Below are 22762 nucleotides of genomic sequence, written 5' to 3'. Positions count from 1 at the left end.
CATACATCTTGCAACATTAACTGGCTTGATAAATATGAGGCCGCAATCACAAATGGAAGAGCAAGTTGGTAGCTAGGCAGGGCTAAGACGATCCAGCAGCGGGGGGGGGGGGGGGCAAAAGCTGGGTGTAGTATGGAGGGAGCTGGGGGTATAATCTTCTACTGATGATTTCTCAAACAACAAATTTACAGAAACAGGCTTCTGTGGTTGAAAACCAAAACTGGTTTTACAAGGAGGAATTGTGATTCTTTTTTTACACTTTTATTTCAGAAGTGCTTGGATATACTGCACTTCTTCCATCAGATTCCTAAATACTCTACCACAACAGACCGTTCAGCACTGTTTGCCAACATCTTCAATCAATTCAAAGAATTAACCTTATGTAGGGTTGGCCGCTTGCTGGTCTGAAAGGCCCAAATCTGAGTTGTAGCAGAGTATACTGATGCTCTATCTTCTAGGATGAAAGTAGTACAGCTTCTATCCTATGTAGTATATAAGAGGGAAGGTAAGAGTCAGACAGCATATACCTGCACATACAGAAACTGTTACAGTCTAGAAGTGGATTTGGGCAAAGGTAGCTCTACCTAAGTTATCAACAAAAAAACCAGGAAGTTCTAATCTACAAAACAAGATATAAAGGCCACCAAAGCTCCTTAGATAACCAAAATTCAATTTTTTTGTTCTCCTTTGAACTTATGTATAAGTAACGGCAATTTCATACAGGAAATCCATCAGTGCAGTTTCTCTTTAAAGGAATGAGACTTTGTGCCTTACTTCATCATTTTCTAGTTAAAAGCTCAAAGTAAAGGTTAAAAAAAAACAAGGGAAAATAAGAGTCAGGACTTCTTGCACTGGATCCAGAAATCCCGTGAGCATAGCTTTGCTCACAGAAAATGTGTTCTCTGTCCTGTTGATGGATTGGGGAAGAGGTTTCTCCTTTCCCCAGCAACCCCCCCAAAAAACTTTCCTTGGGGTATAGGGGAAGTATTCAGAAGTGTAGGAGGCAACCATGAGTACTGAAAGAGGAATCTGTCAAAATTATCTCTACCTCCTCCATTGAGAAGGTCCTCTGCTGGATCCAACCCTTAGTATTAAATTAAGCACCTCTACCTAAAATGCAAATTCTAATTTAAATAAAATATCTAAATCTCATTCAAAAAAATTCAAGCATGTATCAGCACAACTCATTCTTTATATCTGAAAACAATACAAAAAGATGGCACATTTTTAAAAGGTAAGTAAATATTTGAAAAATTGTAGAGTGGTAACTTCAATTCTTACCTGCTTCACCTGCAGACCATGGCTCCATATCCTTTCCAAGAGATCACAGAGACTAGCTATTAATGTATTCTCTTCTACACCTGTAATGTTCACCTCACCATGACCAAGTTCGACTGCTTCACGACCCATTTTTTCCACTAGCATTCTCTTTGTCTTTTGAGACAGAAAGAGAAATGGACAGTTACTATTTGTCAGATGAAACCACCAGAATATTAAATAGCCTTCACATCATGTGAGCAACGTGTTAGTTGAGTAAAATACAGTGATTTTAATTATAAAATGTGTTGTTTTAACTGGCAATGATTATCTGTTGTGACATACTGCCAGCATTGTTCCCTTTTTTGCCTTGTTTTTCTATAGAAATCAGACATGGCAAACTTGTTCAGCACAATGGAAAAGTTGCTGACAGCAAGTGAATTTAAGTCTATGGTTTGCCTGTGTGTGCAAATCCACAACACCTGTTCTGCAATATTATTTATGTCAGAAATCAGATAATAAGAAAACCGGAGATTCAAAACACAATGGTCTAGAAGATCATAAAGAAATGTGAACAGAGAATTATACTTGCTGAACAGGGCTTTCCCGCCCACCCCCTTCCTGCTGAAGCCCTTGTTCCCCCCATATCCATACATGAGCATCATGGGCCCCACTGGCATGTCATGGGGTGTAGCACAGGTGGTTACAGCCAGAAAAGGCATTTGGAAACATCCCTGCTTGGAAAACAAACGTGTGTTCTGCGCATACTGTAGGCACTCTGTATCCTCCTCTGAGTTCAAGCATTATATGATTTATTTCTAATCTGTAGAACGTATGTTGCCATTGTCCTACAAAAACTACTCTGCAACTATACTTGTCAGAATTTTTTTTCCCCCCTAATGGAAAGTTGATAATCCTAAACACGTTACCTCTGTGGATGAAAATTACTGTGAGTGCCCCATATTTCTCATCTTTGAATTAGGAAAATACAATTAAAGATCTCAGGATTCCTGCACCCCACCTAACCCTTGGGTAGAAAATCATAGATTAAACTGGAATAATTCTGGGAGGACATGTCTACATACAATCTAGAATTTCTAATTAACAAAGGTTATACTTTGCACATTTGTGCATGTCTGCTTATGTAAAGTACCGGTAACTTCAGGTTCAAAGAGAAAAAAAGTTGTGGTATGTTTATGAATTATTAGGAAACTGCACTCATGATGATGCTGTTTGGGGATTCTCCACTCTGTAGAAATTATCTATGTTCACGAAAAATTATTTACCTGCCTCCAACCCAAAATAACTGTCCTTTTCCTAGCATGCATTGTTATGTGATACTAGGGAGCTCACAACATGCATGTGCTAGAACAAAACTGTGATACAGATATGTTAATATGGGAGAAACTGTCAGCCCAATGCTTCCTGCTCTGTAGTTTAAGATGTTTTCTTTGCTCTCTTTTCTTCAGAGGGATATCTGTTGTCAGATTGGCTGTGCTGTGGCAAGAAGCAACCACTGGAAATCTCCTGTCTCATTGGGCTGGATGACTACTGGCTGCTTGTTCAAATTGTCTCCATGGATGAAATTTATACATTAATCCATCATAGGAAACCAACAGGGTGAGTTCAAAGGAAAAATAAAAGGCATCCTCTGTCCTGTTCCTCTCCCTATATAGCATTCCATAATTTCTATAGGGGTGGACCAAAGAAGCTCCCCTCCCCACTTTGTGGAGAAGAGGAAGGGCTTACAGTGGTCACTGTAGTAGGGATAGTTCTGCCTCTGCTACCAAAGTTGCCAGCACAACCAGCATCTTCTAAAATGTCACAATTTTAAGCCCTTTTTCATCTCCCCAAAACAGCAAACATCACTGTGTCACACTCTACCTCTCTGTTTCAGGATTCACCTGAAATGGTGCCCTCAAAAAGGATAAATGATGAAACAGGGAGAAAGGGGACCACTTTAAGGTTCCTCACCTATTAAGATTATGTTTTCGAAATATTCAATAGTTATCAACAATCTCATCATTACAGCAGCAAATCTCTTTATCTATAAATCATTACAGAAGCAGTTTTTCTTCTAGGCTTAAGGAATGTGCCTTTCCATTTCAGTAAATTAATTTACATTGTGTGCTACAGCAGACAACTTTAACAATAGGACCTTGGTTGACAATCTGACACAGCAACATATTTTCCTCCAAATGCCCCAGGAAAAATTAAACAATTGATAATAGACTTTACAGCTGTTCTTGTAAGATGGTATAAAATGCTAGAGCTATAGAGCAATTGTGACAGGAACAGAACATGATACAGTTTCAGCTCATTTTTTAGACAGGTCTTTGCCACTATCAATAAAAGCATCTCATCTTTCTCAGGTAACAACTTTAAAGCAGAGAGAGTGCTGTGTCTCTGTCTTTTCTTACAGATATATTATTTGCCTCTAAGGTTTATCCTTAATCATCTCACACTGCAGACTTTACTTCTTATACCCACTGTTGCTATCATTTGACAATTCCAATTTATCAGTCTTGAAAGATGGGCTTAGCTAATAGATGGGCTCAGCTGAAATCTAAGCATGATTTCACACACACTGTTCAATCCATCTTCCTCTAGCTGACTAATAGCAGATTACTTAAGGCTAACCCTTGGGCACTGCTAAATCAACAGAATTCTTTAAGGTAAGATCTGCTTCAAAACTTCACATAGTTATGGATACATGCAAAACATTTAATACTGATATGTGGATACAGCAGAAACCTACATCAGACAGATACAAGTACCAGAAAACCAAGGTTAGATGTTTCTCCCTGTTCCTACATAGAACTGTAGAGTTGGAAGGAACCCCAAGGGTCATCTAGTCCAACTCCCTGCATGTGCAATCATGTACAGAAAATCGCAACATTTATGGGCACCATAAAACAGCCTTAAGAAGAATTGCATCAGTTGTGGCTCTGAGACCAAAAAAGAAGAAACCATGACCACAATATGGAGGAAAGAGTACATTATCTGAACTGTACTTTTTTATGATTAAACTTATGTTTAAACTTGACTATCCACAAAATTCCTGTACAAGGGGACTTCCCCATACTTTACACAAGAGGGAGCAATTTTGAGGCACATCCCTTTCTATACATGAAATCCCTCCCTCCACTGAAGTAAATAGAGGAGCCTTCCATCTCAATATAAAATATCATCAAGGCACAATAAGATTAGGACACAGTCTACTACCTAGCTCCATAGTACTAGCAAAGGCTGCCTCAATAAAGACCAGCACAATACCTTATTTCGACATTCCTTCAGCAAACCTTCAACAAATTTCCAGTTGGTCTGGGCAATTACTGATGGTGAAAGGTTAGACAATTTGGGCTGCCGAATAGTGCTGCCAAGATTCCGAGCTTCTTGGATATACTTCTATAAACAAAGAGGAACATACATATATAGAAATGCACAACTTTTAAAACACTTAAAGCACTTATATGTGGAAGTATATGTTTTGCTCTTTTGTCAAAGAAATATCTTAAAAAATAATGGCATATTGAGTTCTCAAAGGGTTAATGCTTTTTATTTTATTGTACTGGAGATCAATAATTGGCTATTGTTATTGTTCAGGAAAAAACCTGAAGCATTTTATTGCATGAATAGGGAACCATTGCACTGATTACACTAGCCAATATATTTGTAATAGCATAATAATATGATGATCCCAGGTTTATATCAAATATGTAAGAGAAATTCTCTTTGGACTCTGAAATACATACTTAACTATGTATTTTTGTTCAGTACCATAACCAAACACCATGTTTTCATATTATATATAACAAGACACACACACGCACACACACACACAATGTACCTACATAAACACAACATACCAGGTAGAGTTCTGAAACAGATTTAAAAGAGTGCCTGAAAGGCCAATCATGCTGGTCCAAGTCTAAACAAAATTGCAACTGAAGGTCTGGCAAAGGAAAATCCAGCTGCTGGCAAAACAGGAAAGACAGCAAAACAAGAAACAAAAAACAAACCAAAAATCATATAGCTCATGTTAGATGAAAGCATGGTAAGCAGACATGAAATAATGAGAGCACACATGCAAAAACAGGACAGAGGCTGCTTAAGACAATTTATGTCTTTCCAAAGTGAGAAAGAATAGTGATGTAATGCAATTTATAAATAACAGATCTCAACAGAGAAAAGAATAAAATGCATGCATCAACACATAAGATAAGATTAAAAAAGAAAAAAGAAAATGACAGAAGCTTAGAACTCAGTTTTTACATATTTGGGATAGCAGAAGACTGTTCTTCAGTGATTATATAACTGCCCCCCCCCCCACTGACATCAATGGCATATTGATACTTTTGGCTCTATACGAAAAGTTTACAGGATTCGTCTGCATCCTTGGTGTAATACAAATCAAGTAATTAGGCAAAGTGGGAGATTACCCTTTGGGTATCGGAAGATGACAACCAAACCTCAGAAAGTCTAGTGGAGAAGTCATTATCAAGGGTAGAGGGAAGGCATGAGAAAGAAAGCAAACAGGGTACAAACCACAACAAAAAACAAACAATATAACCACACTGTAAGGCTGTTTCCCCAAAACATACATGCAAACATGGGTCCTCATAGATGTCAAGAAGATGTCCAGCCCACCTTTACTCTGTGTCATGGGTGTGAATTGGTAGTTCAGCGGAATGTCACTAATCAGGAAGGGGTAAGGAGTGTGCAATCAAACCCTCACATAAGGCAGGTGAGGGTGTAAATTGATGTGACAGTGTAAATTTACACTTGCCAATACAGAAATGTGGGAAGGAAAGAGGTAAATTTGTGAGACACTTCTTCTTCCAGGCAGATTTTGCAAGATAAAGACCCATCCTATGGACTGAGATGAGAAAGCTGGGGTTATGCAACCATCACCAGATGGTCCTGCAGAAATGGAGTTGGCAGTTCATGGAAGGTTTAGGGAACCTTAAAGGTTTAGGGAACCTTAAGTCCACGATGTCTTAGGCTGCCGAGCACAATTGCATTTGGCACAAAACAAGGCTTGCCAATGTAATGCCCATGGGTGCACATGGACCAGAGAGGCCTTCTTGGCACCCACAAGATCCCATTGCTCCACCCCTTCTCTGATGAAATTATGCTTGCAAGAAGCCTTCTATTGCAACCAATATGAGGCTGTGTTTCAAGGTCAACTATGTCAGGAGGGCAATTTTGGGGAATTAGAGCTGGGGAAGGGACCATCAACTCCTCTAAGTCTCATTGCTGTGGAGAGTGACATTCCTGTAGACTGCAGCTGCATTCTCCAGGAAGTTCACACCACCTCCCAACTAGCTTGAAAAAAAGCAAACACGTTTTTGAAAGCCTAACTGCTGGTGGGAAGGGCAGAAAAAAATATATGTAGCCATGCTTGCAGTGTGTGTGTGTGTGTGTGTGTGTGTGTGTGTGTGAGAGAGAGAGAGAGAGAGAGAGAGAGAGAGAGAGATAGAGAGAGAGATCTACAATAGTTTCTCCTATTTCAAATGTGCCCAAAGGCCCCCAAAGTCAGACAACCCCTGGCAAAGACCTTTATTTTTAGAAGAGGTTACCATTTATATCAGATGAAGAACTGGGCTATGCTTTTTCATGGGGTTGGGAAAAGCATCTTATACATACAGTCTGATAACCTACATTATTATTCTGTACAAAATAAAGACATTAGATTGGAAATTGTGCTCAACAGTTTTCACCTCTCTCTGATCATTGTCAAGACGAAGGTGCTCTGTGTGCTGCTTCTGCCTGTCTTTCCGCCTCCACTGTGCAGGTGCATTTCGTTTGGTCCATCTAGAAAATTATAATCGACATTTTAAAAATGTATTCTAGCTCACATAGGGAATATATATATCCATTCTGAACTGCAGCTAATAGGGAGATAGGGTCAAAATAGTACAACATACAGTTTAACCAGAAACCTATACTAGGTCAAACCCCACTCAACATATTTTTGTTATTAATATTTGAAAACTGATAGTCAAAGTTTATTTGTGGAAGTGGAGATTACAAGAAAAAACTGGATGCTTAATTTCTCACTTCTCACTTTTGTCACCTGATCTGGTACGTAGCTTCAAAACTTAACTCCAGAATGGTTAGCATATCATCTGTAAGTTCATATGTTCATGACAGTCACCATTACATCCAAGTCTCAATTGCCACCAGCAGCCTACATTTTATAGTTATCACAACCAACTCCCAATTCAAAAGCTGAATGGCCCCCAAATTGTGCAATTTGTTAAGCAGAAGATCTTCCAAACATAGCTTACTCACTTATTACTTGCTGGCCCCGTAGAAAGAACATCAGACTGAAGTTTGGGGAAGAATCCAGGCTCATATTTTCCTTGTCCAATCTTCATATCTAGCAAGTGGGGATGGACTGCAGTATGATCTATTTTTGCAAGCCTTAATTCGATAGCTTTCTCTGAAGACAAACAAAACCATTACATATACATCTTAAACCGTATCATTCTGACAAGAGGTCGTCATGCGTGATTAAAAAGGAGAATAAAAGAGGCAAGTGGGAAGACAGGAACCCCAAGTCTATGAAGCACAAGTTAGAAAGCTACTGTCAGAAATATGTATCCTGTTCAGAGTGCTAAAGGAGTATAAGGAACCCCCTTGAGAGCAAAACATTCATATTTCCATTTGAACCCATCTCTTAAATAGTGTCATTTATTAATAGTATTTTAAAACTACTGCATTTCTGAAGATCTTCATTCTATCTGCTCCTAGCTGAGCATTAACTTGGTTTTACCAGTAGACATAACTATAGTGCCTTTAAAGATAATATTTCAGAGCTTACCAGCCTCATCAATGGTAGTACACTTTTGATACATGGAAGTGCGCAAAGTTGGTGTTCGAACATTTAACAGTCTAATTTTATCCACTCTAGAATCAAACACTCTCAAAATAGGGTCTTTATCATCATCATCATGGCACATAATCTTGTTGTCGATAAAGGAAGCAAACATCTGTGTCTCCAAAAATCTTGAGAGGAAAGGCAAATAAGGTTCTGGCTGGTCAGACAAGAATGATGCCTAGTAAATTGAAAGAAAATGTGTTTGTCTCCCCATGTTAAATGATTTCTGAAGGATATGAAGAATACTTTCAATTATCAACACAATCAAATTATTTTCTATTTTACTATATTTTAAATGTATTGTTTTATTATATTATATTATAAATTTTAATATACACTCTATTTTGAAACAGATATACAGGTAAAAAGATAAAGGACCCCTGGACAGTTAAGTCCAGTCAAAGGTGACTATGTGGTTGCAGCACTCATCTCACTTTCAGGCCGAGGGAGCCGGCATTTGTCCACAGACAGCTTTCCGGGTCATGTGACCAGCATGACTAAACCGATTCTGGTGCAACAGAACACCGTGATGGAAACCAGAGTGCACTTAAATGCCATTTGCCATCCCGCTGCAGCGGTACCTATTTATCTACTTCCACTGGCGTGCTTTTGAACTGCTAGGTTGGCAGGAGCTGGGACAGAGCCATGGGAGCTCACCCCATCACTCAGTGGTTGTCTAATTTGGCCCTTACCAGCTGGAATCATCATAGGCAGACAGCTATGCACAAAGGAAACGTAGTGGGGGAGGGGACTATCAGCTTATAGTGAAGCGAATAACCTGTGACTAATAAGTCAGTTTACAAAAGTAGTATTTTGTTTCTGATCTATCTTTTTAACAAGATGTGATTCACACCACCCATTAAACATTCCAAGGAATTAAGTCATCACACAGTATCCTTCTCACAATTTACCACATTGATCTTAACAAAATTAGAGCTAATTCTGGCTGATAGAAAGGACTACTTTACAAATGAACACTCTTTTGGTGCCTCAATTCCCAGTCCTCCAAACCATGGTTTGGAGGACTGTGCCATGATGCTTCATGTGCCCTACTCTCCTTCCCATCATGCATATGGATCCCCTGTCCTCTGCTTTCATGGTGTCCATCTTTATACTCACTTTATCAAAGTTCTGCATCTGCTCTCTATTGGTGAACCATGACTCTTTGTCTTGACTGGGCTGAATTACAAATACTTCATAATCTGCAAACATCTGAGTGAAACGATTAGCAAAAACTTCCCGCACTTGAATATTCAGCTGGTAAATTCTGAACTCTTCTTCATCACATTGCACTTTGAGATCCTTCTTGCTGCTACCAGTCTCTTCTCGAACTTCAAGCTATAAGGAAAAAGAATTTGAAGCTATAATTATTCACATAGAAATTATGCATTTGACTTACGTGAGGTTAAGCCTGTCAGAGACTAGGGTTATGTCCATGATGAATATTTTTTTGGAATTACAAGAGCTGATACAGGATGGTGCTGTGTTTATATTCATGGCAAGAGCGGAACAACAACAGTGCCTTTTTCCTAATGCATTTTAAGTAAATTGTTTTCTAAGTGAAATTGTTTTTACAAACAAGTAAACCAGTTGAATCTGATAAAAAATTACTTCAGGTTTAGGGGAAAGGAACAGACCTGTTCACAGTCATTTTTAAAAAATATTGACTAATATGATCTGCCAATAAAATCACAAATTACTTATTATTTGGGGGAATATGTATCCATATCCTGTTACTAAGTGATTTCACAGGATATGGAGCAACCCAGTAATGTCTAAACTCTTTTATGATAGTCAAACTTGGTAAATTGTTTTATACAAACATTCTCTTTGTTCACCAAGGTTTAGAATAATAGATTTGATGCTGCTGTATGTATGTTATGTTTTTACCAATATGACTTTATTTTTGTAACTCCAAAAGGAAAAAAAGAAACAATTGGTTTGTTGGCATAACTAACACCCAGTTTCCAAATACTATTCCATATCAAGCTTCAAGTATATCTTCACCAAAAAAAAAAAGGAAAATCAAGGTGAGGAACATTTATAGCATAGGCATTTCAATATCAAAAGCTTGCCAACATCAAAAGCTTACCATCATGACTGCTGTCATGACTACTAAAAAAACAATGCAAAAAAATATTCTGACCACACAAACAGAAATCAACCTTAAATGAGAAGAGTTATGGGATACAATTCAAATACTGTACTGCAATAAGATAATGAAAATGACAAATTAATAAACCAGTTTATTAAAGCCAGTGTGGTGTAGTGGTTAAGAGCGGTAGTCTCGTAATCTGGGGAACCGGGTTCGCGTCTCCGCTCCTCCACATGCACCTGCTGGGTGACCTTGGGCTAGTCACACTTCTTTGAAGTCTCTCAGCCTCACTCACCTCACAGGGTGTTTGTTGTGGGGGAGGAAGGGAAAGGAGAATGTTAGCCGCTTTGAGACTCCTTCGGGTAGTGATAAAGCGGGATATCAAATCCAAACTCTTCTTCTTCTTCTTCAATGGCACAATTTAAGCAATACTCATTAAAGACCTGGTATTAGATCAGTGGTACTAGAGCACCACAAATTAAAACAAAAACTCATAGGCAGCCAAGCTGCACTACAACTGTGAATGTTGGCAAACATATTTGCTCCATACGTAAAATAAACTCCATACATCTCTGTAGCAGACAAGTCTCTCTCAAAATTACACAGGCATAGTGGCATGCAGCAAAACTGGGATTAGAACCAAGTAGTAATGCAGATTCACAGTAAAGTTCCTTAGCAATCCACTATCAGCTACACAATGTTCTAGTGTGAAGCTTCCATAAGTATTATGAAATTACCTTTTCTAGGCTCACACCTGTTCTTTTAACAAGTGCTTGAAGTCTTGCTATGGTCTCATTTTCTTTCAACAGTTCATATGAATTTAAAGTTGTTCCTCCTAGGTTACCATTTCTCTTATCAGAGACTATGTCACATGTTCTGAGGCTCTTCATCTTGGAGGCACTTTCACTACAGTGCAAGTTTCCCTCGGGTGAAATCCCAAAAGCCATAAGGATCTCAGAGACTTCCTGAATGAATTCAAGTTTATTTGGAAATTGAGGCAAGTCTTCTGGCAATTCAACATAGTGGTTGTCTATGTCCACAAAGCACAAATTTGCCTGAGAATTAAGACAGGAGAGATATAAGAGAAATCATGAGCAGATATAAAACGTTGACACATACTGCACATGTAAAATGCCTGTGTTGTCATTTTGAAATGTGCAAAGAAATCCTAGGTATCGTAATGTGTAAACAAACACTCATTAAAAACTGGAAATGTATATAACAACTTGAGAGAGAATAATTTGAATTAGAAAGTAGGATAACGGCCCAACTGGAAAGGATTAAGGCTGAATTCCTAGGCACACTTTGGAGTAAGTCTTACCAAAATTAGAAGGCCTTATTTCTGATATATTTTCTTGACTCCTTGATACAGTGTCAGATTATTTACAATGCTTGGTCACAGTGGATTAAGAGGAAACACACATATCCTGTTCTTTTCAGCTGTGCTTGGAATGCAGGAAGGAAAGTAATATGCATTTCCGTAAAGGAAACTTGTAAGACACGTAATAATTGTTTATGCCCTCAACAACAATTCCTTACTGTAGCAAACAATTCAGAGAATTGCAGAGGGCAAACATCTTTGCATTAGACTTAAATATGGTGTCAACATTCCAGTTCCAAAGCCACAACTGATGCTGGACAGCAATACCAGCATCCAGTGCTTTAGAAGAGAACTGAAGGGCATCTAAGCTTGCGTACACTATGAAGGCAACAACCTTGGCCAATTTATTAAGGTCCTTCTTAACATGAATGTCAGCCTAAGGCTTTTTCTTAAGTAAGATCCTGGCCCATAACGTGGACACATGTGCTATGAAGGTGGCAGCTGCTATTGCTCTAATAGCTAGGTGCTGAGGTTTCATAACACGATGTAAGAATTTGCTACCTTTTTATTGTCTGGATTTCTTAAAAACTCATACTCATCCACAGGAGCCAGAATCATAAAGGCCAACTCCAACACTGAAGCATCTACAAGAGTCACTTTCATCTTATTCATCAACTGCTGTGGCAATATATAGTGGGTTGAATTCAAAGTAGTGCTAAGGTGATTGCAGGAGAATGTGCATACTGGCCAGAAAATGTACAAAATGGAGTCTATATATACACACATACCTAAGTCCTTTTGTAAAGGTACCCCTGCCCGTACGGGCCAGTCGTGTCCGACTCTAGGGTTGCGTGCTCATCTCGCTCTAGAGGCCGTGAGCCGGCGCCGTCCGAAGACACTTCCGGGTCACGTGGCCAGCGTGCTGCAGCTGCAGCTAGGGAGCCAGCACCAGCGCAGCACACAAAAACGCCGTTTACTTTCCCGCTATAAAGCGGTCCCTATTTATCTACTTGCACTTAAGAGTGCTTTCAAACTGCTAAGTGGGCAGGAGCTGGGACCGAACTACGGGAGCTCACGCCGCCATGGGGATTCGAACCGCCGACCATACGATTGGCAAGTCCTAGGCACTGAGGTTTTACCCACAGCGCCACCCGCGACAAAGTCCTTTTGTAGAGAAGGTCTATTAACTGGGCAATATGTATAATTCTTTATAATTATGTGCACAGTGGTTGCTTGTACTACACATTAACCACTCAACTCACATTACCTGTTATACCGATAATTCCCTGTATGAGTTCTGCTCCATTTTTGTTAACATACTTTAAAATTACCATTGAGAAACTATTCCTAGCAAAAGGAATATGGCTAAGGGATGCTGCTAACAAAAATATGTAGCCAAAAGCATACCTTCATCTTACAATCTCAAGTGTAGGTCATATTAGGAAAAGATTCAATATCCTGAGAATCACATTTAATTTTTAAAGCAATTTCTAAATTTTAAAGTTACAACAATCAATTTGAAAGAATGTCAGCTTTTTCTTCTTCTTAACTAGTCCTTTATCCAATCTACCTGAAACCCAATTACACATTGTTCTAGAGAGACTTTTATAAGTGGAAGAGCAGGAATAACACTAATTCAAAATTCTCTCCTTTGGAAACAGTTTAGCAAGCAGTGAAGCCTGACTCGAGTAAAATTTCTCACCTCTTGAGGGAGCTCCAGCTTAGACCGGTCATCTAGTCCATTGGAGTGCAAGCCCATCAAATATGGGACAGGAGCATCTAAAAAATGCAGGAGAGAGGCTGGAAGGATGGGAACATAGACATGCTGCCATTGGAATGGAAACATCAGTGCTGTGATTGTCTCTGCCACAGTCATCAGTCTCTGGTAATCTAGAAACAGGAAGTAGTGAAGAAGAGAACACACTTAGAGAGCCACCATGAAAATGCAACCATCAGCACAAACCTAGAGGCTTCATATAAGGAGCACTAAGAAACAAACACAAGGCATTGCACAATACATATTCTAAAAATATCAGTTGCTTAGTCTCTGTGGAAATGAAAGATAAAGTAAAACATAGCTTTCTACCAGATATCATGCAGAGAAGTTTTTATTATTATTTTAAAAATAACTTGCACCCAGTAGAAAGGAAAAGGATTTATGAGCCACAGACCAACCTCCCATTCTCCCCAATACATGGGATGGAGGAGAGGGGAAATAGCGCTATATTGAGCCTGCTAAAATCCGACACATATGGCCATTGCATCTTCAACAGACTCTGTTGCAGCTTGAACTTTTATACTGAACTTTTTCTTCAATATAATATTAAACTGTTGATACACATAGGCAATCTGTTTCCACAGAAAGGTTTTATCACTTCAGGTTAGCCAGTTGTAGTATTTACAAAGTCTACATAAATTATCACAGTAAAAAAAATAATTCAAGAACGGTCATTGATTCAGTTCAGATAATCACCAATTGTTAATGTGGCTTAGCTGAGCCAGAAAGGCTATATTTAATTCTCAAGCCTTAAGATATTTTGGGCACTTAACAGCAGAAGGAATCTGAACAAGAGCAGACCATATTTAAACTTTATTTTGAATAGGAATTTTAAAACAATGTGAAGAAAGAGAATGAGGGATGGATAGAAGAGGAACTATTGAACCTGCAAAAAAAGACTTCCAGCTTTTTTATCCAAACTAGTTCGACTTACTATGATTTGATAGCTTACTGTATTGAGTAATAGTTGAATAAGTCATACGCAGAGTAGACGCATTAGGTCAATGGTTTTAAGTAACAAGTCATTTATTTCAATGGGTTAACTCGTAGTATGACTTAGGTTGTCTATCAACCACTATTATGATCAGCATGTTTATTAAAAAAGCTGTTTATAAACTTAGTTTGAATGTTTCAGGGAGAAAGAAAAAACAGTCATTTTCTTACCACAATTTTTTGTTCTCAGTCCTCATATTCCTAATCCTCAGGATGGTGCCTCCCTCTGGAGCACTTAGGCCGGGGCATTCTAAATTGCTTCTCCAGGTGAAAGGACTACCCAACTCCCAGACTAGATTGGAAGAGCAAGCAATACAGGAGGAACAAGCAATTCAGGAGATGATGTGGATGGAACACCCTCCAGAGGATTCTGATCAGAAATTCTCAGTAAAAATATATAAATATTTTTCCCCAGAGCCTCCAAAAGAGCATTACTAATTCTTGTGACATACCTGAACAGGGGGGCAGGGAAAACGGCTGAGGACCAAACGCTACTATTCCAGCACCTTGTGCAGAATCTTATCGAAGCTCTGAGAAGTAACTCAGCCTGACTAAATGCTTTGTTACACAGACTATGGGTGGAATTCAATGTCCCACTATTGTCAGTTGGCATGATCCTCCCTCTCCTTCCCCATGCACTGTTCTGGGGGGTTTCCCCAAGCCCCACAAAGTCAATTTTGGGGGGTAGCAAGGGAGGGGGAAAGCCCCATTGCACATGGAAAAGTCCTTGTGCAGAACTTCCGCTGAATTGCCGATGGCGCTGGTTAGGTGACTCCTGCCCTTAGTCTGAAAGCTGGGTGGCCCCTCCCCCCTGGGGAAGCAATTTTCAAAATTAATAATAATAATTTTATTATTTATATGCCACCCATCTGACTGGGTTGCGCCAGCCACTCCGGGTGGCTCCCAGCAAAATATTAAAAATACTAAAACGTCAATCATTGAAAACTTCCCTGAACAGGGCTGCCTCCAAATGTCTTCTAAAAGTCAAACAGTTGTTTATCTCCTTGACATTTGATAGGAGGGTGTTCCACAGGGAGGGTGCCACTACCGAGAAGGTTCTCTGCCTGGTTCCCTGTAGCTTCTTGGCTCACAGTGAGGGAACTACCAGAAGGCTCTCGGTACTGGACCTCAGTGTCCAGGCTGGATGATGGGTGTGGAGAAACTCTTTCAGTTATATAGGGCCAAGGCCATTTAGGGCTTTAAAGGTCAACACCAGAACGGTCCTGCTTAAGTGATCTAGAGAGAAGCGCCATCCCAAAGATTACAAATGGTCCTCAGGGGTCTCTAGGGCATTTATATCCTTTGGAAATGTTTACAGGCATATTCAGAGCAGGTGTTCCATAAACAAAAGGCTGGCAACTGGACTGAGGGTCTTCCTACTCACACAAGTCGGAGGTGATTTTCACCAATTCCCCCATCCCCCTGCTAAGTACTATGTTATCTCCCACACTATGCTAAAGGACTGTCCAACATACTTGAACAATTTTTTATTGTAGATATTTATATACCAGAATTTATAGAAAATGCAAGGGAAAATGAGTTAAAATAACCGTATTATTCTGCAAGCAGGAGGCTGCATGGAGCATGGAACTCCAGGTGGACAGCCAATGCCGCAAGGCGTGGCCATGGTGGGTTCAGGGAAGCTGCCATCTTCCAGTGCGGCCGGGGAAGAGGATTGCTGGCACTGCCCACCTCTGGCCATGTCAGGATCCCAGGTAAGGACAGGCAGTGCCCACTCAGCCAATCAGAGGCTGAGGCTTGTGGGCTGCAAGCAGCCCACTCCTAGCCTATTTAAGGGAGTGGCCAGGTGTTGGCCGCCCTTTTGGAGGATTTTCGTGGGATTTTCCCACCCACCCACCCAGTCTTAAAGGGCCCGTCCAGCCGGGGGGTGAGGTGGACAGGCACATTGCCTTGCTATGGACCTTGCTATGGTTTATTCAGTCACCATATTTGGGACCAGGGAGAAATTTTCTCCTGCAAGCAAATTGGCAGGCTTGTAGGTTTTCACTTACCTCATAGCAACCGTCACAATTTTGGCAGATAAGGCATTGGGCTGCATCCTTAGTCTCAGAGGTACCCCATTAGAGGGGTCCAGGAGGGGTGACTCTGTCCATGAGTCCATTGTGGGGCCAATGGGTCAATAAAACTCTCCCAGTGGTGGCCTGTGCAGGACTGTGCCATCTAATCAATGTTAGGGGTGACTCCCCAGCACAGGTTTGACCCCACCAGGTTCCTATCAGGTAGTAGGCAAGCTGCCTGCTGCAGAATACATACCCAATGCCTCAGCCAAATCTACTCTTTCCTGTAATAAATAAAGTTGTGGCATAATTCAATCCAATACCAGCTTCCTGTGTCATTTTTGTTGCCTTACCTTCCCCTGCCATGGCCATTATGCACCTGTGGCGGCAACTTTATTCATGGGGTCTCTGGAACCAGCCCAATGACACTTTATTATTTTATAGTAAAGCTGCAATCTTATACCCACATACCTGGCAGCAAGTTTCACTGAATTCAATGGAACTTGCTTCAGTTAAACAGCCACAGGATTGCACAGTAAGCATTTATTTAATTACTTTTTCAGTTACCTAGTACTGATGCAGAAAATTGTTTTATCTAGCTAGAAAATATCTGCAAGCACAGTATAACTTTCAATAGTATAAAGGTTTTTACAGGTCTAAAGAGAGACAATAGCATTTTAAGCTTTAGGGTAGCTTTTATCACCAATTATACAGGTATAGTCAAGCACACATATCACCAATTATACAGATAAGGTTTTTTTTATTTATTTAAGACAGTCAAAATTTAGAACAAAGCATTCTGCTAGAAATTAATGGCTTTTATATAAATGTGAATTCAGTATGAGCCTTATGCTGAGATATCATTAGCAGCGTCACCAATGACATCCAACTTTATTCCTGACTATGCTTTATCTAACCGACCTCACCTCCTTAAACTCATTTGCACTAACTACCTACTGCAGTCTTGAAGGAAAGAATTAAAAGAAATCAAGAAAGATCACACTCAAGGTATTTGTTTCATTGAGGAGACTTGTGAAAATTTTACTGTATTTGGTGTTTTAATTTGTTGGAAGCAGCCCATAGTGGCTGGGGCAACCCAGTCAGATGGATGAGCTATAAATCATCATCATCATCATCATCATCATCATCATCATCAATGAAATGCAGACCAGTTTTACAAGATCACCAGTTTTTTTATTTCATAATTTTAATGATCACCAAGGTATACTCAGACTACATCACTAAGCCAGGAGCAGGGAATTGGATTCAGTTGGCAAGCCCAATCCTTACTGAATCCTTATTGAAAAACTGGACAGAGACAACATCCATGTGGAGCTCCACTCATGGAAGATGCCTCCCCTTGATTTTTAGGGATACCCCATATGTCTAAGCTCCTATGCTATGGCCTGCTCCCATTCAGCAGTGCTTTCCAACCCTCAGTGAAGCATTTTGAAGGGCAGGGAGACCTGCCCTGGGGAGCAGGAGTAGGAAAGTCAGCTTCTGCCAGCCCTGCTATGCGTACTTTACTGTGGACCCAATGCATCAAGAACAGGTGTATCTTTACCACATTGAGCATCATTTATAATATAAAAGGCTATACTCACGCTGTGAATAAAGCAATATCTGAAATTCCAAAAGAGCACAGGTGAAGAGCTGAACCATATTCTCTACTCCAAGTAACTCAAAAACTTCTTTAACTGGAAAGTCAAATAATGGCAATTCACTGGTGCTTGGCCTCTGGCAAATAATTGGTCCATAAACTCCTGAAAATTTTAGTGATCTCCCTGCAGGTGGTAGGGGAACTTCATAGAGTATATTGTAGATAAAGCTTTCCAAAGGTAATGGTGGTGGTTGAGGTGAAGTTACAGCTTGGTGAAGTTGCTCAAGCACTCTCCTACAGGCCTTCATGAAAGACATTGGGGTTATCAGACAAATGCACTTAGAGACATAAAGAGTGTCTCTGCTAATATCATAGGAGTTAAATCGTTGTAGCTTTGTTACAGAGGTGCCATTACAGTCTTCTATGGTGCTACAGATATCTTTGTCATTGGTAGGTGGAGTATGAAGAATATCATATTCCGCATTGTGCATGTGATATAATGTCTGCATTGCGCTACAGATTTGTTTGCTGGTAACTTCCTCATAAAATGTGAGAGAAAACCCAAATGTCCGAGAGCCATCTTCACGGGTAATGATAAAAGAATGGAACTGAGGTTCTCTGGCATCAGCTTGTGTCTTGAAAGACAGACCCTTAGGCATACATAGCTGTGGGAGAAATGAAGAAATAGAAATGTTTATTTTTATTCAGCCAGGTATTTTATTAGATGATAACACACAATAAAAAACTTGTGTTTTTATGCTGCTTTTATTTTGTATTACATTTTAGTTTTTTGTAAGCTGCTCAGAGGCCAGCTACTATTGGGTTGCTATACTGACAGTGGTGCTTATGACACTGGTAGCTAAGCTATCTCCCCTGCCCCTGTCTTATTGAAAATATATTTACTTGGGTAGGTGTCATGAGTTACTCAGTGCCTTCAGGCACAAACCTGGGAGAGCAGACTCTAGAGGAAGATGAAGAGGCAGATGAGGAGGACTAGGGAGGAGTCCCAGCTGCTGCTTCTCTCCCTGTGAGGGCACACTGTTGGAGGCTAGGAAAACTTCAGAGCTGCAGCCTGGGGTGGCTGAACAGAATTCCAAGAAGGAGGGTTTATTATTGTCTTTCAAGGCCAAACAATGGATCCACCAATGGGAACAGACACTCCCACCCCAACAGTTGATGCGCCTGCAGTCTAGACATTCTCAAAAGACTAATTTTCACAAGTAATGCATGTGCTCTCCTTTGGCTATAAAGCTTGGGTTGGGGGCACTTGGGTTTGGACAACTTTGCTGCTCTTGTATGGTTTTGAACACCGTGCCCTGAATCTTGGACTTTGGAATTATGGCTTTGCTTCTAGCTCAGTTAACTCCTCCACCCTGTTTGTAGAAGCTCTGTTTGAGTTAGCTTTTATCTGTTGCTGCACCTATATTGTACTCTGCTTTAATTAACATTCTTTTTTCACTCTCAGATTGCCTCTGTTATCATGCCTGGAGCGGGAGCTAGGACAGTAGGAGAGAGGGTCAAAAGAACATATAGAAGTAGACATCATGGGTAAGAGGACAGGAAACAATATGCCTTCATGATATAGGCTTAGGAAACAATATGCCTATGTGATATATGTTTATAAGTAACTTTAAGTAGTCCATTTCCTGTCCCTTCTTAATCTCTCTGTGAATTCATGTGCATGTGTAAGTGTGTCTCCCAATCAGCCACATTGTAGGTCAGTCTTCCCAAGCTTAGTGTTATCCAGATGTTGCTGGACTCCAACTCCCATCATCCCTATTCATTGGCTATGCTAGCTGGAGCTCATGGGAGCTGGAACTGAATAACACCTGATAGGCTCCGTACTGAGAGTGGCTATTCTAGGCTATGCTAAAGTTGGAATAAAAGTTGCTCTTAGCTAAGTCTTCATAATTTGGCCTGATTTCTGAATGAGAACAAACTTTCTAGAAGCTAATCTACATAAATGTATGCATCCTGATCCAACATACAAATATGAATATTATAGCACCAGACCATTAGTGCAAGTGCAACAAAGAAAATTAAGAACCAACCATTCCCACTGCATCCTGATCAAAAGGATTCCATTCAACATTTTCTGGATAACGAGCAAGAACTTTGGACTTGAATGTGCGTCTTAATGGAGTTTGTTCAAAATTTTCGCCTGAAAAATGAATACAAGAATCAAAATAGTTTCACTTCAAGGGTTTTTTTTGTAGATGCCAGAAAGCAAACTGAGTAGTAAAAGGAACAGGTTCAAATAGTTCCTTAAAGAGAAACAGGAAATGGAAAGTAGTGGTTAGCAAGAAAGTAAGCAAAATGAGGTTATAATATTGGTTGTATCTTACATACAATTAACTATGTGTGCCTTTTCTTAAATAGGTTCAGCCCAAATTATTTTATTTGCTTCATTTATTTCAAAAGTTAATCATGAGCATGTTTATTTGTTCACCAAAACCAAACCCCATTTTAAAAGTAATCCAGGAAATGCACACATAGGTAACAGATGCTAAAGTTAAGCAAATTTTAGTGCATACAAGATCAATGTTAATAGCTTTGTTATGTATTTATACCTAGAATCCATCATCTGTTAGAGAAATCAGCTGAGAAGGGAAAGCTAGAAGGCACAAAATGGTCAAGGGACAGAAATACTAGAAGAGAAATATCTGTATGAAAAAGTTTTGATCAGTTTTCCCTGTGTTTTTGTTTTACCTTCTGCTGAACTTGAAATGAAACGGCTACCACCATCTTGGGCTTTAGAGGCCTGTATATACTGGCATAATGCTATATAACAAATAAAAAGAACACTGTATTATGATTAAGTAAGTGTTAACTCTTATTATAACTATAAATCTCCTTCAAAAATAATTTCACTCAACAGGTCTATCTCCATATTTTCCAAATGCATTCAGGATATCAAAGAAGCGTTACATTAAAAATCCCTTTTCAAACTGGATAGCAACAGACCTCTGAGCAGCAAATGAGAAACATCAAGGTCAGTCACCTAAATAAACATTCATATTTCGTAAAAGGAACAGGTTCAAATAGATCCTTTAAGAGAAACAGGAATTGGAATTGGTTAGTTGATATGGATATACTGTTTCTGGAGGAACTGTGATGGTTTTGTGCTCAAAGTATAATTTCAAACAAGAAAAGACAAGTGCCAGCTTCTTGTGGGATCATCTTCTTGGTAGAGCTTTCCCCAGAATTCAAGATGAGGCTCCTTTTAAAAGTTGCCATTCCATGCAAAAATAATGTAAGTCAAAAGATGAATAACTTGCAAGTATACTATTAACGCTCCGAACACCAAGAATTTTACTGTGCTAAAGGTCAAACAAAATGGTCAAATTTGCTATGCTACATCATACCACAAACCTATTAAAGCTACATTCTCTACTTCCAGGCCCCTCCGGGCCCCTGAACTCTACCAAGGTGACATCGTCTCTCGCCAATGCAATCCCCCCCCCCCATTGGCTCTGCTTTACATTCCAAGTACTTTTACCTGGTTAGAATGCTTCCTTGAACTGAAAGCCTCTTGCTTCCTTGGATGAAAGACAGAGAATGGTCAGAGAGTGGTGTGAGAGTGTAGAAACTAGCCTACGGTATAAAGGTACAATTTACATTTATTGCCTCATCCACGTTTGCATCTGACCTTGCCTACCACTGGCATGGCCCTCAAGAGGTTGTCCAGAAGAGAACACAGTCCTTTGTCTGGAAAGGATTCCTCACCCATGTTCAAAACTTCTATATTGTTTTGAGCAATCCTTGGTTGCTTCCAGCATCTGATAATCAGAAAGGTATGCTGCTGTGCAATGAAGATTTCAAATTCAAAACTAATAGCAGCCTCAAATGCCATTTGAGAATCTTAATCAAGTAGTTTACTACAGAGTATTTAATAAACCTAAGGACTATGAGCAATGGCCGAATAGCTTTTAATGGCAGTACTTCTCTCACTACACTTCATGCAGATATAAATGCTTTCTAAATAAAGAAGGGGGGGTTACTCCAAAAATAAACCTTCATCAAATGAATAGGAAAATGAGCATGTAGAGGGTGACAGCTGCTATAACAATAAACCAAAATTACATGAATTAACATGATTCAAATAAACGCAAAGCTTTCATCACCACCTGCAAAATGAGATGGGGGAAGCCATTTCAATACTTCATTTATTCTCAAATACACAGTAATTAAATGGCAAAAGAAGCTGATTTCACTGTGTTCTACTCATCAATGGAAAATGATTCCAGATTATACTTTAGTGTTTACTCTTTAGGGCACACTCATTCTACAAAAAATGTTGTCAACATTGGAGTTGAGATTCATGACAATACAGAACACGCACAGTGAGGTCTATTTTATAAAATGTTTGGAAAAGTAAAAGGTTTAGAGATGAAATGTGTAACCCCCTATACACCACAAAGATTCCTGAAAGAAGGATGAAATACAAATGTGTTACATTCCATCTTGCAGCCTCAACTAGGCACACCAGGTAGCTCACATATAGGAATAATGCTGGGCTTACCTGTTGGATATCTCTGTGTGAGAGAGAATAATTTGTTCCAGAAACAGAGAAGAACAGGGAAAAAGTTTCAAGAAACAGCAGAAGGCTGAGATTGTTTTGTCTATGCAAGGACGTTTTCTGTGGGAACTGTTCTTTAGCCATGCACAGTGTTACAAGAAGTACTGACAACAAGAGTTCTGTGTATCTTGTTGTGAGTCTCTTGCTTGCGTGTTGCGGTGAGAGTAGCAGAGAGAGTGTTTTGGACTCTTGGTGGACTCTAAGCATGCCTTGACCACAGCAGTGTCTTTATGTCT

General features: G+C 39.7%; 1 protein-coding gene across 6 annotated transcripts in view; it reads right to left on the bottom strand.

Annotated features, from left to right (window-relative positions):
• Positions 1–22762, bottom strand: part of DENND5A (DENN domain containing 5A) — a 57408-nt gene that overhangs the window by 21863 nt on the left and 12783 nt on the right. The window contains exons 2-14 of one of the 6 annotated variants that reach the window (XM_083476827.1): positions 20657–20728; positions 19999–20108; positions 17952–18612; positions 13262–13449; positions 10976–11293; positions 9263–9481; positions 8087–8321; positions 7555–7705; positions 6981–7074; positions 5127–5231; positions 4534–4665; positions 1282–1434; positions 378–482 (exon numbers count right to left, since the gene is read on the bottom strand). In XM_083476827.1, the coding sequence (XP_083332953.1) occupies positions 378–482; positions 1282–1434; positions 4534–4665; positions 5127–5231; positions 6981–7074; positions 7555–7705; positions 8087–8321; positions 9263–9481; positions 10976–11293; positions 13262–13449; positions 17952–18612; positions 19999–20108; positions 20657–20728 (2543 nt within the window). Of the gene's footprint in view, positions 1–377; positions 483–1281; positions 1435–4533; positions 4666–5126; positions 5232–6980; positions 7075–7554; positions 7706–8086; positions 8322–9262; positions 9482–10975; positions 11294–13261; positions 13450–17951; positions 18613–19998; positions 20109–20656; positions 20729–21446; positions 21478–22762 lie in introns of those variants that run through there. The other 5 variants (XM_083476822.1, XM_083476826.1, XM_083476824.1 and 2 more) reach the window with 5 other exon arrangements.

Source organism: Podarcis liolepis (assembly GCF_965112155.1).
Source record: "Podarcis liolepis genome assembly, chromosome: 1".
NCBI lineage: Eukaryota > Metazoa > Chordata > Lepidosauria > Squamata > Lacertidae > Podarcis > Podarcis liolepis.
The sequence above is the reverse complement of the archived record's forward strand: the minus strand, read 5'-3'. Positions and strand labels throughout refer to the sequence as shown.